Genomic DNA, 15,629 nt, shown 5'->3' on the forward strand with positions numbered 1-15,629 from the left:
AAACAGAAAATAATATCAAGGGTGAACTGTGTGTGTGCCACCCCCGGGATAATGTAAGAAGTGCAGGATAAACATGCTTAGGAAGATCCAAAGCGCCTTTCTGGCCAGATCCTTGTCAAACCGCGCATGCTGGGGATGGAAGAGACATAGCTCCGGGCGAGCTTGTCGTCTTTCCCATGACTTCCGCTGACAAGAGCGCCGTGCCGGCGAGGATGGTGACCATTGCTAAGTCCCGGAAACTCCATTCCGCGGTCTGTGGACTGGATATGAAGAGATAGGTTCTCGTCGTTGTCGAGCATTCACGACCACCTTCTGCGTCGATTCTGATGATTATGATATCGGTGATGGGCGTGTTGTGGTTTGGGCTCCGTTTGTGTATTGTCTTGCGGCGGCTTTCCTTCGTCCTTTTTGTCTCCCTCTCGAGTATCTTGAGTCTCGTCATCAGGATGCTCGATGTTCACCTTCTCCGGCTCGGGCACATCATCTTTATCGCTCTTCATTCCATCTCTCGTTTCATCTTCCTGCGTTTCGTCCTTCCTTTCGTCTTCCTTCGACCCATTGTTCTTTTCGTCTTCCTTCTTTGTATCCTCCCTCGTCCCGTCGTCCTTCTTTGGCTCTTCCTTACCAGGGCTTCCCTGCTTATCTTCGTCTTTGCTCTCGCCACCGTCCAAGCCCTCAACCGACAGACCTTCGACGTCGGAAAACTCGCCCAGCATCTCGAACCGGAAAGGTTGTGGGTCACCGTCATCATCAAGAGGATGTTCCAAAAACATATGCCCTGGTTCAAACCCGTGATTGAAGATTTCTTCGTCCTTCTGCTTGGCAGTGTCCGATTCCAGTTTGAGCTTTTGCATCAGCTCCTTGGTGACTTCCATCACTTCGCTTCCCTCTTTCGGGAGCGAGATCTCCTTTGCCGCAGCGGCGTACTTGAGAGCGGCCTCCACAAGACAGCCACGAACGTCGTCCCCGACCCAAGAAGACAGGGTGCTCATCAGGTCAGGATCGGCTCCCTTTAGCAGACCATCCTTTTTCAATAGCGTCTTGAATTGAGGTAGATTACGGACGAACGACAGGAGCCCTTGAACACGCGCGACTTGAACAGTCTCGTCGTTGACGCTGAACGTCACACTCATCACGTCATGGCCATTGCTCGTATCCCACTGAGCGACGCTGTTGGGAATGAGAATGCGCCCTTTATCGCAACGATCATCTTCGGGTCCCAGGTCGAGAAGGGAGGTGCCAAAATCAAGCGACTCGGAAGCAAAGGCGAGGTGAAACTGTGTGCCAATGTTGATCATGACCACGAACTCTGGGCGATAAAAACTGCCGTCACATTGTTTCTCAATGTTGGTCCGGGGAAAGGCTGCGTACACCCTTACTCGAGGGTCGATGTCCATGCTCGATGGGAGGGGCACCGGGACGAAGTTGGTACCGCCACGCAAACTGCCACCGTCTTCGTTATGCTTGGTCATGAAGTTGTCGGGCACCTCTTGCTCGAACTCGAACTCGCAGTCACCACAGCGGAGATGGCACTTCAAAATCCGCAAAGGTTTGAAGCTGTAAACGAAACGGATGTATTCGCTGGATTGACGTACCGGCGCCACCGCCTTTGAGGGGTTCTTGCCAGTTGCCTTGTGTTTTTGCTCGTTCGGAATGAAGAACGGTGCCCAGTTCTTTTCGGTATGTTGCCTGTCGGCGTCCTTGATGGTGAGGATGGTGGAGTAGTTGGAGAAAGGTCGGAAGATGTACATGGCTCTCTTCCACTCGGTTCGTTTTGCGATCATGTTGAAGATGACAACCGGCTCCGCACCTTCGACATTGTCCTCCAGAATGATACGGGGGTCTTCCGGTCCATACAAACTCCCTTCTTCTTCCCACTGCACCGGGATGTCGAACACCAGTGGAAACGTGAACTCCTGTCCATCCCAGGCAATAGTATGATTGTCCAAATGTTCCCAGTCTTGATTGTAGAGTTGACCCCGCAGAAAACTCATCTTGGGCACTGAGCGCGTCTTCGAGGGGCAGAAGATGACTCGAGTCACGGACAAGAAGACCTTCTGTTCCGGCAGCCACACACTGGACCCCGAGAGGCGAGCCCAAGTCTTGTCAATGATCTCATTCGCTTCCATCTCGGGGTCGTTCATCATCTCGTCGGGGTAGTCGACCATCGGGTGAGAGTCGAGGGTCATGGCGATTTGCTTAATGTCATCGTCGAGGAAGAAGCTCTTCTGCACCCCCACCGTCGAGTTGTATTTCAGAGTGTCGCACGATCTCTTCCCAGGCAGTCCGGTGTTCACGAACCCTGGGATCGGTAACGGCTCGAACGGTCCCCATTGTAGGTAGTAATCCGACCTCGATCGGTCGACCTGGGACTCGTTAGCGAACGGCGCAAATAATGGAACGGCGCCGGTGACGACTGCCACACACTTGTTTGTGACGGTGTATTACCGAGTTCTCCGCCAACAATGTGTTTTGGAAGAAGAGAACAATCAGAATAGTGGCTACGGCGAAGAAACCGAGCCGTTGGACTCTTGCAGGAGCAGAAAATCTGTCCAGAACGGGACGGATCCCCATATTGCCTTTCTTCCTCCTCGTGGTCAAAACCGTTGGGAGGGGAGGACGAAGACGAGAAAGAGCAAAAGCCTTTCGATCCAGCGAGTGGGGGAAGCCTCCACGCCACTGGGAAGTCCCAGAATGTTATATCGATCTGATTTCCATCAGGTCCGGTCACTGATGACGGAGATTCGTGAAATTGCAGCCTATGGTTAGCATGGCGCCCAGAGACATAAGATTCCAGTCTTGCCCGACCAGGAACATGGCGGCAGGATCCGATTTTAAGCCGGGACAAGGGTAGGGATCGATCAGGGTATCGGTTGAGACGTTACTTCAGATAGGGGGGGAAGTGGCAGGGGGCTCGATAGACTAGAGCAGATTCATGATTTGAGTGACGAGTCTCGCTGCTCCGTACATAGGGGAGGAGGGAGAGCACAACAAAAGACGGAATCGACTTGACATCAGTCAAAGCCAATGCCCACCAAACCCATCCGTCTGGCGGAGATTACGTTCTGCAAGCAAGTCGCATGTGTGGAGGGGGGTACTTGGGACCTTTCTTTTTTCCTTTCGAAATCTGCAGCGCGTTGAATCGCCGAAAGGCACGTCCCAGTGCTCAGGGAAGACATGGGCGTTTGTGGCGCCCCGGATATGGGTCCAGGTTCTGCCTCTTCTGACCACTCTCGTCCTTATCTTCAGCCCGTCAGCGGGTCGGGGGCTTTTCCTCGGATCGAACGACTTTTCCTTTCTGGGCGTGCTGAGACAAGGGGTCGTCTGCCACGCCGGTAAAGCGAGATATTGGACGAGGACGATGGTAAGGATGCAAATGGTGATCGCCTGCCCTTTATGTTGAGATTGCTTTCTCTTGAAAATGTCTGCTTTATCCTGCGCCCATATCTTGCGTCGGGCTGTTTGAGGCCCCGATCAGGTGTCGGTTAGCGATACCAGGAGGTACCTGGACGAGGGGATAGGTGTCCCGCGCCCCCCTGAGAGGCTTACGCTGGGCCGATTGTTGTGTGAAAGTCGAGACGTCTTTGGCCAGCTATGTCGCGATACTGGGGTGTACTCGCGATGGATCCATCCATGCTCGACGAATAATACCGCGACACGCCTTTCTTGAGACATCGCGACAGGCCAGTGGACCTTACGCCTAGAACGTTCGGTAGTGCACCTTGCGGGTGTACCTGTCGGGTACCTGCGTTAGTTTGACGACTGAGGGGCCGTGAGGCGTGTGCTGATTGACCCTCGTCCGTGGACACGGGCATTGAGGAAACTGACATGGCTGTCTGCTCGTCATTCTTCTGTCCTTGTAATACACCATAAGCTCACCGGTTCCCGTCTCGGCTTCGAAATGAAGCGGTGTTGTCGTCAACTGGGAGGCCACCCTCGTTTCCTGTAGAGAGCGGTCTTTTCTCCGTCATTCGAAGTCCCTTGTTGGTCAATCAACGGCTGAATCTCTCTCTCGCAGAGAGCTCTTTGCTGAGAACAGCCTGCATCGTAGTCTGAGAACATCAATTGCTTTCTCATTCTGTGTCGGTGATCTTTGAGCCAATGGGGTGGAAAAGTGAGTTGGGAAGAGCACGCCCTGGACATATGTACGCTTCTGGATGCTCCTCATGGAGCACGATCGAAATGCTTGTGAATCTAATAGATCCTCTTGTGGACTAATGAGTTCATGGCAACTCATAGTCAAAACGTATATGTATTTGACCAAAGCCGCTTGGCTGCACTACTCCCCTCTGTCGGCAGTCGTCCTCCTTTCTATAGAATCAATTCCGTCCCTCAGAGAGAAGGAAGTCGACGAGTACGCACTGGAGTATTGTAGGGCGTGATTCCCTACTTTCGAAGCACCAATCTTCATCCTGATGCTGCGGTACTTCTCCTCCCACAGGCTACTTATACCTTCTCCTGCTGCACCACCTCTACCATTGCAGCATTCCCTCCCATGGCCGCCTTCTCCTCCAACACCCTCTCTCTCGTCAATTGATCGTTAGCATCAGCCTCCCGTCGCCCATATCTCCCGATCTTGTACCAAGGAAGGCGGAACAATGCATCCATACCTTCGAGACTACGGCCGCTTGTCTCGGGAATGAAGAGCCATGCCCACAGTCCACCGAGAATTGTGATCCCGGTAAAGAACCAGAATGTTCCCTTGGGGCTGAGGTTCAGGAGCATGTTAGGCACGGCGCGTGAGTTGCCGTATTGGTTGACTGTTCGCAAGCCTTGTTAGCGGAAACGTGTTCCAGTTCAGGCCGGGCGACAGGGAGACTTACCGAAGTGGAAACACATAACAAGAGAGCTGCAGACAGCGCGGATTCTGAGGGGATAGATCTCAGCATTCAGAAGGTACTGAATACTGTTGAATCCCAAAGCCCATCCTACACCCGATATATATATCATGACAATACCCCCTGTGGAAGCATGCTTCTGAGAGGCAGTAAAGACGGTGTTACTGTCAATGTTGGGCACAGCGGTCAAGAAGGCTGCAATGTAGCACATGGAAATGGCCTGAAGGGCGATGCCGATGGACAATGATCGCTTTCGTCCAATAGCGTCGACCAGGAACAGGGCACAGAAAATCGCGGAGACAAACTTTACCACACCACTGCATGTCGAAGATGCCGTTAGTAACTGGCACAAGTATAGGTTAACATGTCAAAAGAATATGAAACTTACAAGATGGCCGTGGCGTATAGCTATATACCAGTTAGTCATGATATAAGTGATATGAGAGCATAAGTTGAGACACACCTTTTCATTGTTACCTTTGGTACCGAGCAGCGCAAACATCTGCAAATGCTTGTTAGCATATTCAACTTGAAAGCCATTAGAAGGCCACTGGCTTCTCCGGACGGGGAAAAGTTTTTCATCATGCTTACATCGGGAGCATATCTGTAACAGGTTTCACGTCAGCAACCGGACAAATAAGATACGATAATCTGCCGCGAGTGTGGGACTGAGGTTCAGAAGGGTAAGGTACACATACATGGTAATACTTTGAGCGCCTGACCATTGGCCGAGCAATTGGACCCCCAGACCAAGGTATATCCGGTAGAAGTTGTCGGGCATGCAGAATATCTCTCGAAGAATGCCCCAAAAGCCTTGTCCCATGGTTGCTTCCTGCTCTTCATTCAGTTGATGCACAATACCACAGATTTCTGCCGTGACGTATTCGTCGTCAGCGGGAAGGCCTCGGATTTTGGCCAGATTGCCCGTGGCATGGTCGATTTTGCCTTGCTTGATCAGGAAGCGAGGTGATTCATTGTTGAACCATGACAAGATGAAGATGAGACTAGCAAATATGAGGTGGAGAGATGTCGGCACCATCCAGGAGCTGGGCTTGTTTTGATCGATGTGAAGGCTGCTTCCCCAAGTCGAAAAGTATGCAAGCTGCAGAGGTTAGCTCACTGAGTTAACGCGAAGGGGTCATCATCTTCACCATGATTCCAATGTACACTGAGCCCGAGAAGACACAAGTGCAAAGGCCTCGCACCGCCTTGGGTGAAATCTCAGAAAGGTAAACAGGCGCAATGACGGTGGTCTGGCCAATTCCGAGACCAGCAATGAAGCGGCCAGCATATACTTGGCCCAATCGCCCGTTGTTGGTCATAAAGATGACTATTCCAAGTATCCAAAGAACACACCTGGGTGTCATGAGCACGAAGGCCTCCAGCACGATAAGAAGGAAGGACTCACAGTTGTCGAGTGGCCCAGAGACGACCGATACGGTCGGCGAGAACAAAAGCCAGTAGGGCACCACCTACGCTCCCAATCTGAACCATTGCAGAGACGTTGCCCTTGACATTTGCATATTGGTCTTTATCAAGTTTGTCGAATCCAAGGAGCTGCTGGAAATCCTCCGTATTGAAGGTGCCTGGCCGAACACGGGTCAGCAAAGAGAGACGCGGTTGAAGTTCGTCGAGCTGGACTTACCGCTGATCAACCCTTCATCTCTGCGGACCACTGTTAGCCACAGCATTCTGAGGCTTCAACAAACAACGACACAAGTGGCAACTTACACGCCTCTAGCTGCTCCCATAATGCCAAAGGAGACAACAGCAAACCAGAGTCTCCAGTTTAGAACTTCTTTGGGTTCATCCGCCAGGGAACTCCCCAAACGGAAAATATTCAGAGGTTTACCTCCACCACCACCCATGTTAGTAGATTCCAGCGGCGATTCGAGAGATGCTTCCAAGAGAATATAGCAATGGACTCGTTGTGGTCGCAACTGGCTTGACCGGTCCGGCTGTGAACGAGGGGCGAGCATGTCCATCTTTAATATACCAAGCCCTCCATCAAGACATTTGCCTCTTCATCCGACGGGTCGGGATATGGCTTGGAGTTGCTTCAAAGAACCTTTGCTGGCACTCACGCTCTTTGTCGTAGCACCATGGCTCCGCCTCCCTCAGGCTCGATCTGGCAAATCCACGGAGAAATGCGAGGGCGTGCCAAGGGGGTAGATTCTCGTCGTGCAGCACAAGACGTTCCTCTTGCTGGGGTCAGGGTGCAACATGATGGATGTTTCTGGGGAGGAACTTCCGAGCATGGCATGTGCCAGGGGGACAAACAGCGTATCAGCGGAGGCGTAGTCAGCTCGATGTAACAGCATTTCCACCGACGGGGGCTGTAGGAGAGGCGGAAAAAGACTTAAGCTGTCGATCCGACCAGTTGCCAAGATACACGCTGTCATACGGCGACAAAGATGGCATGGCTGAAGCAGTTGGCATTGTGTGAGCAAGGAAGGACAAACCAATCGAGGAATGCATCTGATCGGGCGAAGAAGACTCCTTGGCTTGCCGTGATACGAACCAACCCGGGGCAACACGGAGCTGAGTTGGAGCTTCGAGATGCACCTTGACATGGGGGATACAGCAAAGGTCAGAGGCTCCTCGAATGCCGCTTCGTGGCCCATGATTTGCTGTATCAAACGCCGACGGGCGAGATCATCATCTTCCCGTTGTTCCCGTCTCCCCAGATCTGGCCCGTCGTCACACCCTCTGCCTCTTTCCTCAACAAGAGGTTTCTTTTGTTGTGGCTGGCCGCCCGTTTTCATCCGACTCTGCGACGGAGGACGTCGCAGAAACTTCAAGAGTTGCAGCGCGCGTCGGGCCTAGCGCCGTTTGTCACCGTGTCGCGTACAGAAATTTGTGGCTGAGAATTCCGCTTTGCGCCAAAACTATTACCTGATCACTCTCTAAATGAAGCCGTCATGTTTCTGGGCGCGCAGGGGGCAATGAGGAGGGCAAGGCAATGGAGCAGAGAAAGGGCTGTGAATGAAAAGGCTACGGATGCACTTCAAGGTGAACCTCCATACACCATCAACGCCACAAAACCGCGAGGAGGACGTCAAGGCGAAGAGAGCCGGGGATCGATCCAAGTCAAGTGATTTTTGGCATTATCTGTTTGTCTGGTACCATTTGCTTCTGGCTTCCCAGCAGCTACTCAAAGCTTGCTCTTCCCCCCAACGCATTTCATCAATGCCCGCCCGTTGCTCAGAACCACTTTGCCATTGACCTCGGTGACAAATCGGACCTCTTCCCAACCGTCCTTGATGTCGCCAGTCCTCCAGATCTTGGTCACTAGCTTCTGGCCGGGCTTCACTGGGGCGGCGAAGCGAGCTTGGAACTCCTTGATGTTGGCTGGATCACTTCCGCCCAGTTCTTTCAGGAGCGCATGAGCTGCAAAGTTCCAGGTCGACAAGCCGTGCATGATAGCCCCGCCGAAGCCCATCTTCTGGCCAGGTTCGGGTGTCGCGTGGAGTGGGTTATAGTCGCCATTGAGTCTATAGTCGCTGAGTGTCAGTGGATGGTCTTGGTGTTTGGCCCGGCTGGGAGCTGCTTACCTGTACAGATGCGCACTCTCCGGAGTCAGTTGTTTCTCGCTGACAGCATCAGGGCTGTTCTCTCGGCCCTTTGGCGGGGGGTAGTTGACGGTCGAGGGGCCCTTGGGGCCGCCCCATCCTCCCTGGCCGACAAAGAACCCAGAGCCAACCGCCCGAGTATACACCTCGCCGCTCTCTTTGTCCACGATGGTCTGCTCGGTCTCGACCACGGTGCCGGGCTTGCCTTTGTCGTAGACTCCAATGACCTTGGACCGCAGTTCGAATTTTCGGCCCTCGGATGTCGGGGGCAGAGGCTTGAGGAATTGGATCATGCGCTGGCCGTCGACGACACGCCTTGCGTCCAGCTTTGGGACGCCGGGGATGGGGTTGCTGGCTTGAGCAGCATAGAAGTCAATGACTTCTTGTGAGGTCTTCTTGAATGCTAGAACATGTGTTAGGCCTCGGAAGTGCGGTGAACAAGCAACGTCGAGGACGCAACTCACGGAGGATAATTGAGTATGTGGGGAACACGGCAAAGTTGGGATGAAGTTCCTAAATGATCGTCAATGAAAGCTGCCCAGTACGCTGCCAATGGCCATCTCTTGGGCGCGCTCACGTAGATGAAGTGCAGCTCATCCACTGTGCAGCCAATGCTCACGGCGAAGAGCAGGACGTCTCTTTTCAGCCACGACACCTCGGTAGGGGGATATTCGAAACCAACACCTGGACCCGACATTTTGATCAAGTCCTCTGGATCGCCTGGAACACAAAAGATGAGCTTCAGCTAGAACCAAATATAATAGGAGGGAGAGCGAACAGTTTACGGCAGACTGGTCAGCTTCAAATTTCTGAGTCGGGGGAATGCAATGGTTAAACGTGGGGAGCCGCGTGCCGAGGTAGTTGTGTTGTCTCGATTGCAGATAACCGGCAAAAGCCATGAGAGTAATCACGTCTTGTCTAAAACGAGATTCTCTCTCACTCATCGATGCAATAACAGTGCAATGTAAGATCTCAGCTTGAATGTAGCAATCACATCTACCGACCAGTGAAATATGAATTTCTGTTCGTCAAAATGAGCATCAACTCGTGGGGTATCTTAGACGAATAACGAGGAGCTTAGGTTCGTTCCGGGATACCGTTGCTATCGCGGCCACCTTTTTCACCGTCCACTAGGCATTTCACCCATACGTTATCATCCTTTGCATTATTCAATGCTTTGCTACAAGCTTTCGAAGGTGCTATGTCGGAAGGACGTAGGCCCTCGGGGTCAAGCTGAATAGCATGTGAAGGACGGATGTCGTTCCCGGCGTCATCCGGGATCAGCACCTGCACAATGATCAGTAACCCGCTACGACTTCAGGGACGAGAAGGCTCACATTCTGTACTCGCATGTCCCGCGTGCGGCTCGTGTGCGATCCAACGTGTCGAGTTCATAGTCGATCTTGATATCGAGATCTCGTCTGTTCTTGCTATTGGGCTTATTGGAGAGGAAGCCAGTGACAGTTTCTCCCTCTTCCACGGTCAGTACCTGTCGCAAGTAAAAGACGGTCTGTTTCCAGTGCGTGTATTTGGTGTGCGGCCCGGTCGAGAACCTGATCGGCTTGTGACAAGCTGTGAAGTCAATATCAAACCAAGCGATGAGCGCGTGGATGAAGTCGTTTCTTTGACACCGGAGTTGAAACGGTTCGGAGAATGCTAGCTGGGCCGATTTGACCGTATTGAGGTCGATGGTGAAGACGGGGCATGGATCGGTGACCAGCGCTTTGAGCTCGACCGTGTCGACCAGAGGTTCGCTCAGCGCGCTCTCTTTCATGGGCGAGAAGTCAAAACCGTAGACGTTATCCCAGACTTAAAAGGTGCAGTCAGCGTGCTGATCGACCGCCACCTCTTTTACAGCACTTACATCCGATCTTGTCCTCCTTGTACTCTCCGTCTTCAATGCCCGCCATGTAGATCGTCGCCTTGTCGGGAAAGATCAAACCGCCTGGCTGCAGGTACTTGTCGCGGGCATAGAGAACCGTGTCGAGCATACTCTCGTACAGCAGGAAGTAGCCCATCCACTCTGATATTATGATGTCGACTTTGCCGTTGTTCAGATGTTGAACAGGAAGCTCCACCTCTTCCATTTTGCCCTGCAGCAGAGTAATCTTTTTCGAGAGCCCATTTACCTCCACGATCAGTTTTGCCTTGTTGATGATGCTGGACATGTCCACGCCAATGACGTGTTTTGCACCCGCCCTTGCGGCAAACCTGGCCCTGTCAATCTTTATCTCTGGCATCGCCAGCTGGTAGAAAGCACATACATGCTGAGGATTCCCGTGCCACACCCGACGTCGAGGACAACCTTGTCTTTGAAGATGTGCTGGTTTTGGTAGATGGCGTCTCGATAGGACCGGGTTCGGACTTCGTCTTTCTACGGTTGGGTCAGTCTGCAGTAAGACACAAACGGGTTCTGATCCGTACCAGCATCTCTTCATGAATTCCATGATGATCGTAACTGTGCTCGGGTTACTTGACGCCATTATTGTTATTTTTTTCTCGCGGGACCAACCTCGTAAAGTAACGAACTTCAGAGTGTTCCATCCCCGCCATTCTCTCTTCGGTGGACATATTGGCCATGTCGGCCACCGACGGGCCAGGCTTTGTGCCGTTCATGACTGCCAGGACTAAAAAGAAGGGCAAAAGGCGAGCTGTTTAGCAGTCAATGATGTGGTGTTTTACGCCGGCCGGTGAGACGAATATTAGTACAAGCCCAAACAAAAATAAAAATAAACTTTTGGGCCTAGGCTAGCGAATACTGGACCATACTTGAGGTGGAGACACGTGACAGATCTTTGAGTTGAAGATGCTTGCAGTGTGCGGGCTGTTTTGTTAAAGTATTCATATAAACACTAGTATTCAGCTTGCTCTCAAAATCTAAGATTTTTTCAACCGGGTCAGTGGGAAGAAAGAAAAAAGGATCATCAGAGGAAAACCCCAAAAATGTTGGGAATCCAACCCGAAGGAAGAACACAATGATGGACACAGTGGGATTCGAACTTTGATATCTGTTAATGTATGATCTCTCGGACAATGCAGGTTCTAGAAGCCAACATACCCCACGACCTCTCGCACACCTATTAGGAAACTCGTGGCTGCCGGCGGTGCAAAGCGAGCGCTCTACCCCTGAGCTATGCGCCCGAAGGACACTCATTTTTCCCAAATTTCAGGATACATTGTATATGAACCAAACAAATCATGTGAAAGTTCTCGGCTAACATTTCCTGGTGGGTGCCTGGGATAAGCATGTCGACAGCACCACCTTAGGCAACAGACACTGCAGCTATCGCAGTTTCATTTCTACGCTGTTTATTTTACAAGAGTGAGTTGCCATTGCTTCATGGGTACTCATCTTCTTACCTGTAGTGCTTGGATCTACGGACCACGATGGTGTGGCATACAAGGAATAAACGTGCCTGTTGTCAACATTTACAGATACCTGTTACCATCAGGTTGGATGTGAAACCCTGGGCTGATACCCTGGGACGGCTTTTTTGGAGGCTCATGGAATGCTGTGCTAATGGTCTATGTCTTATATTCATAAGTTTGTTCCGCCTCTCGCTGGAACAAGTTATATCGGATCCTGTACAGGAAATATAAAGAGGTCGGCCAGTCGGCTCTGGTCTAGGTTAGCTGCCTGACTTCCGAGTTCTCTGTCCCTCTCTGTGCTATGACTCTGTGGCTTGGAATATGCATGTGTCTATACGACAGACAGCTCCAGTTGACAGTACCACGATGAAGCCCCTGGACTACAAGGCTAAGCTGCCTCGCCCAATCCTTCCTTTCTCTTCACATCTGCATTCGCATCCACATCATCCAGCACCGACTCCCCCCTCTTTGCAGCTGTAACGCGCAGCTTCTTGATTCTCCTCGTCTGCAGTTCCGTCTCTCTCGTGATCCACCACGTAAGACCGGTGACCAGGATGCAGGCGCCGATGATTGCCATAGCGATAGCAAATGACACAGTGTAGTGTGGCGCGTATTTGGACTGGAAGATTTGTGGTCCGATCGCCCCACCAATCTGGCCGTAGCTATTGACAAACCCAATAGCAAAGGCGGATCCCGTTGCACGAGAGGTGGTTTGGACTCGCCACGGCCACATCAAGGGGTACCAGCTCTGCGCAAAGGAGTTGGCTAGGACCGTCGCGGCATATACACCACCGTTGTTGGGAAACGTGTAGAGAACGCTGTAGCATGCCAAGATAGATACGAGGAAGCCCAGCGGGATCATAGGGCGAGGCAGCCAGGCACTGTCGGCGAAATATCCGGAGATGGCGATTATCATGATGGAGAGGAAGGAGGTAGGTATATTCAGGAGTTGACTTTTCGCAATTGATCTGTGGATGAAATAGAGTGAGCATCACTGGTGAATAAATACGCTTCGACATGTCAACAATCTTTATGGCACTCACGTGAATCCCAAATTGGCAATAACGGTGGGCTGATAGAACGTCAGGCCTGTCGTGCCAACAGTCATCGTAGCCCAGACGAGCGTGAACAACCACATCCTCTTGTCCTTCAATGCTGTGACGATTTCGCGGAAGCTGAAGTTTATTTCTTCTGCTCGTGGGGCGTTTGCGGGTAGGCGGGCTTGGATGAATGCCTTTTCCTTGTCGCTCAACCATTTGGCTTGCTTTGGGACTATACGACTGGTTAGTCGGCGACTATTTGGATGGCTCTCAGTGCTTACAGTCTGGTAAGAGGAAGAAAAGCAAAATGCCGAACGTAATCGTGATAACTCCTTCGACGAGGAACAACCTAGCAGAAATATCCGTAAGTCGGTTTTCCCATTTGCCTTAAAGGGAGCTTGTCTGAATCTTACCATTGCCACCCAGAGAGCCCATTCCTCCCAGAGATTGTGTCAAAAGCATACGCCAACACGCCACTGATGACATTGGAGAAGTTTCCCAAAGCATAAAAGTAAAGTAGACGGATCGACATCTCGTCAGGGCGGTACCAATACACCATTTGCAGTAAAACGCCGGGGAACATGCCCGCTTCGCACATTCCAAGGAAGAAGCGAGCAGCATAGAGTCCAGACTTGCTGTTTACTGCTGCGTGGCAGGCGATTGCAATGCCCCAAGAGACCTGCGGCAAAATCAGCGTGATGTGGAGGATTGCGAGAAGGACCCAGTAATTACCACAATCCGGGACTGCCATCTAGAAGGGAGCATCTTCTTAATGAATAAGTTGCTAGGAGCCTCGAAGATGATATAGGGTATCTATACTGGATTAGTGTTCAGCCAGCGGATTCTGGCTGGCCGACTCACATAGTAAATAGTGGAGATGAAGTTGTAGTCGTTCGCGCTCATATGGAGTTGAGTGAGGATGTTTTGGTCGGTACCTTTATTCATAATTCGAGCATTCGCCGCCTGTGACTTTGGGTCAGTGCCTACTCTCGATGCTCAAAAGGGATCGCGGGGAGATAGCTGGTACATTCTGATAGTCCATATTCTTAAGCAAGAACATTATACTGCACAATGGCATGAGATGCCAATCGACTCTTCGCATAAGTTTCTTCTCCTCAGCCTCAGTCAAAAGAGTGCGAGCCTTCATGCGCTCGGCGTCGTAGCCGACAATCTCGTTCTCGAGGGAAGAGTCATCCGCAATCTCCTCACCACGAGGGACCACATGAATCGTAGCGTGTCCTTGGGTCTCCGAGACTACCGGGATGCTTGAACGACCCTTGTCGTCCGAGACAAAAAGGTGTTGCGCCATTGTATCCCGAGAAACTTGGAGAAACTTGAACGTTGGAACACCGGCGCATACCAAACCACTGGATATTCCCCTGGTCAGGCCCTGATCTTTGTACTTCATGGAAACATCGGAACGACCTCCATGCTTACCAGTTCTTTGGGATGAAGAGGGTCTTCTCCGACGAGATGCGGAGTCGTGTGTTGATTCTAGGCTCCTCATTGGGTTGTTGTTGCATATCAAAATGATGCCATCGGTATAGGAAAATGATGCCATCGACAACCGGCACATAGCCAGATCCAACCGAGTAGGATCGGCCTTCCCATCCAGTTCACAATAGAAATTAACAGCATCCTGCGTCGGAGTTAGGATACCTCAGTGGGCAGCCGCGGGAAGGTATTTCGTCAACGCCAGAGTAAGGCGTGGGTTCGAAAGACTAATGGGGGACGGCCCTGGTTCCTCGAGTCAGCGAATGGCCATGGTATTTGGCGACTCAGCCAGAAGAAAGGGATTTCAATAAGAGACCTCTGTCACTAGCTATCTTTTGCTGCCCAGCTGGGTACCATTATCGCCTGAGGAGGAGTCGTTTCTCAGTGGCGGGTAAGAGGAATGGCCGTGATGGCTAGCAGCTGCTCGCGAAACCGAAAATCTCGCTGCGTGAATCGTGGCGGAGATTCCTGCTCCATATTTATGTGGCCACGAGCTCAGGAGACTCGTTGTATCCTTTTTGATTCGGTTTGTGGGAAGATGAAGTCGATCCTTTCGATTCATATCGCTCGACAGCTTCTACCGTCACTTGGCACCCGAAGGGGAGTCAAACGTGCCCCGGGCTCACGTGCGACTGACCCAGACCATGCCGCCTTTTAACCTCGCCGCCAGCCTGGTCCTTGCTGGGAACATCATCTCTGAACCTGCGCACAAACTCTTGCCATTTCCAAGCCTGCACCTTGGATTTGCCATCCCTGTGCAACCTCTCTGCCCTGTGCCCGCATGGAGTCCTCGTTGTCGTCCTCGCAAACATCCGCTTCTTGTTCCTCTGCACAACGTGAAGCACACCATGAGGTCATGCCTGCAAGGCTTCGGTCAGCTGGGCGAGACGTCCACACTGAACTTGGCGGCCTACTCCTCCTAGCCGGCGTCACAAATGTAAGTTTCTATGCAATGATAGAGATTATCATCATATCCAAGAGCCCTTTCTTTCTCCAGGATGAGAATAAAATAAAGAATGAGAAAGACGATCAGCCACTTCAACCAGGAAACTATTATATCGTTGCTGTCAGCAGCCATTTATTACCTGGGTAAGCAGTTACGCTGCCGGAACCCGTATTAAAGCCTTCCAAGAGTCATTCGTTCACGAGATCGTCAGTGTATTATATGAGGAACACCAATACGTACACATAATGGGGTAGACTTCTCTAGTGGCCTTGAGGCGACGCGTATTTGCCCAATCGCTAAAGAAGGACTCTAGATTCAATAGGACTACGCCCGATGGATCACAATTGATCTGCTTCTACGATGGCACTTT

The 15,629-nt window shown here is 51.6% G+C and overlaps 4 protein-coding genes across 4 annotated transcripts; all 4 read right to left on the bottom strand.

Annotated features, from left to right (window-relative positions):
- Positions 1-299: 299 nt before the first annotated feature.
- AYL99_09697 (hypothetical protein) lies at positions 300-6,706 on the bottom strand (the record flags this gene model as incomplete). Its single annotated transcript, XM_018841204.1, has 11 exons — positions 300-2,366; positions 4,453-4,760; positions 4,824-5,155; positions 5,227-5,246; positions 5,302-5,340; positions 5,430-5,442; positions 5,537-5,940; positions 5,990-6,194; positions 6,247-6,424; positions 6,484-6,503; positions 6,570-6,706. The coding sequence occupies 11 exons, from the start codon at positions 6,704-6,706 to the stop codon at positions 300-302; spliced, it is 3,723 nt and encodes a 1,240-aa protein (XP_018689885.1).
- A 1,286-nt stretch (positions 6,707-7,992) lies between these two features.
- On the bottom strand, positions 7,993-9,309 carry AYL99_09698 (hypothetical protein; the record flags this gene model as incomplete). The annotated part of the gene is made up of 5 exons (XM_018841205.1): positions 7,993-8,332; positions 8,393-8,813; positions 8,875-8,923; positions 8,988-9,130; positions 9,189-9,309. The coding sequence occupies 5 exons, from the start codon at positions 9,307-9,309 to the stop codon at positions 7,993-7,995; spliced, it is 1,074 nt and encodes a 357-aa protein (XP_018689886.1).
- Positions 9,310-9,487: 178 nt separating this feature from the next.
- On the bottom strand, positions 9,488-11,026 carry AYL99_09699 (hypothetical protein; the record flags this gene model as incomplete). Its single annotated transcript, XM_018841206.1, has 6 exons — positions 9,488-9,719; positions 9,748-10,219; positions 10,275-10,621; positions 10,675-10,784; positions 10,835-10,868; positions 10,923-11,026. 6 exons carry the CDS (start codon positions 11,024-11,026, stop codon positions 9,488-9,490), a joined length of 1,299 nt encoding a protein of 432 aa, XP_018689887.1.
- A 1,141-nt stretch (positions 11,027-12,167) lies between these two features.
- On the bottom strand, positions 12,168-14,128 carry AYL99_09700 (hypothetical protein; the record flags this gene model as incomplete). Its single annotated transcript, XM_018841207.1, has 7 exons — positions 12,168-12,747; positions 12,823-13,051; positions 13,101-13,168; positions 13,233-13,498; positions 13,552-13,632; positions 13,681-13,782; positions 13,847-14,128. 7 exons carry the CDS (start codon positions 14,126-14,128, stop codon positions 12,168-12,170), a joined length of 1,608 nt encoding a protein of 535 aa, XP_018689888.1.
- Between the last annotated feature and the right edge of the window lie 1,501 nt (positions 14,129-15,629).

The sequence above is a fragment of the Fonsecaea erecta genome (genome assembly GCF_001651985.1).
Source record: "Fonsecaea erecta strain CBS 125763 chromosome Unknown Scaff9, whole genome shotgun sequence".
In the NCBI taxonomy this organism is placed as follows: Eukaryota; Fungi; Ascomycota; class Eurotiomycetes; order Chaetothyriales; family Herpotrichiellaceae; genus Fonsecaea; species Fonsecaea erecta.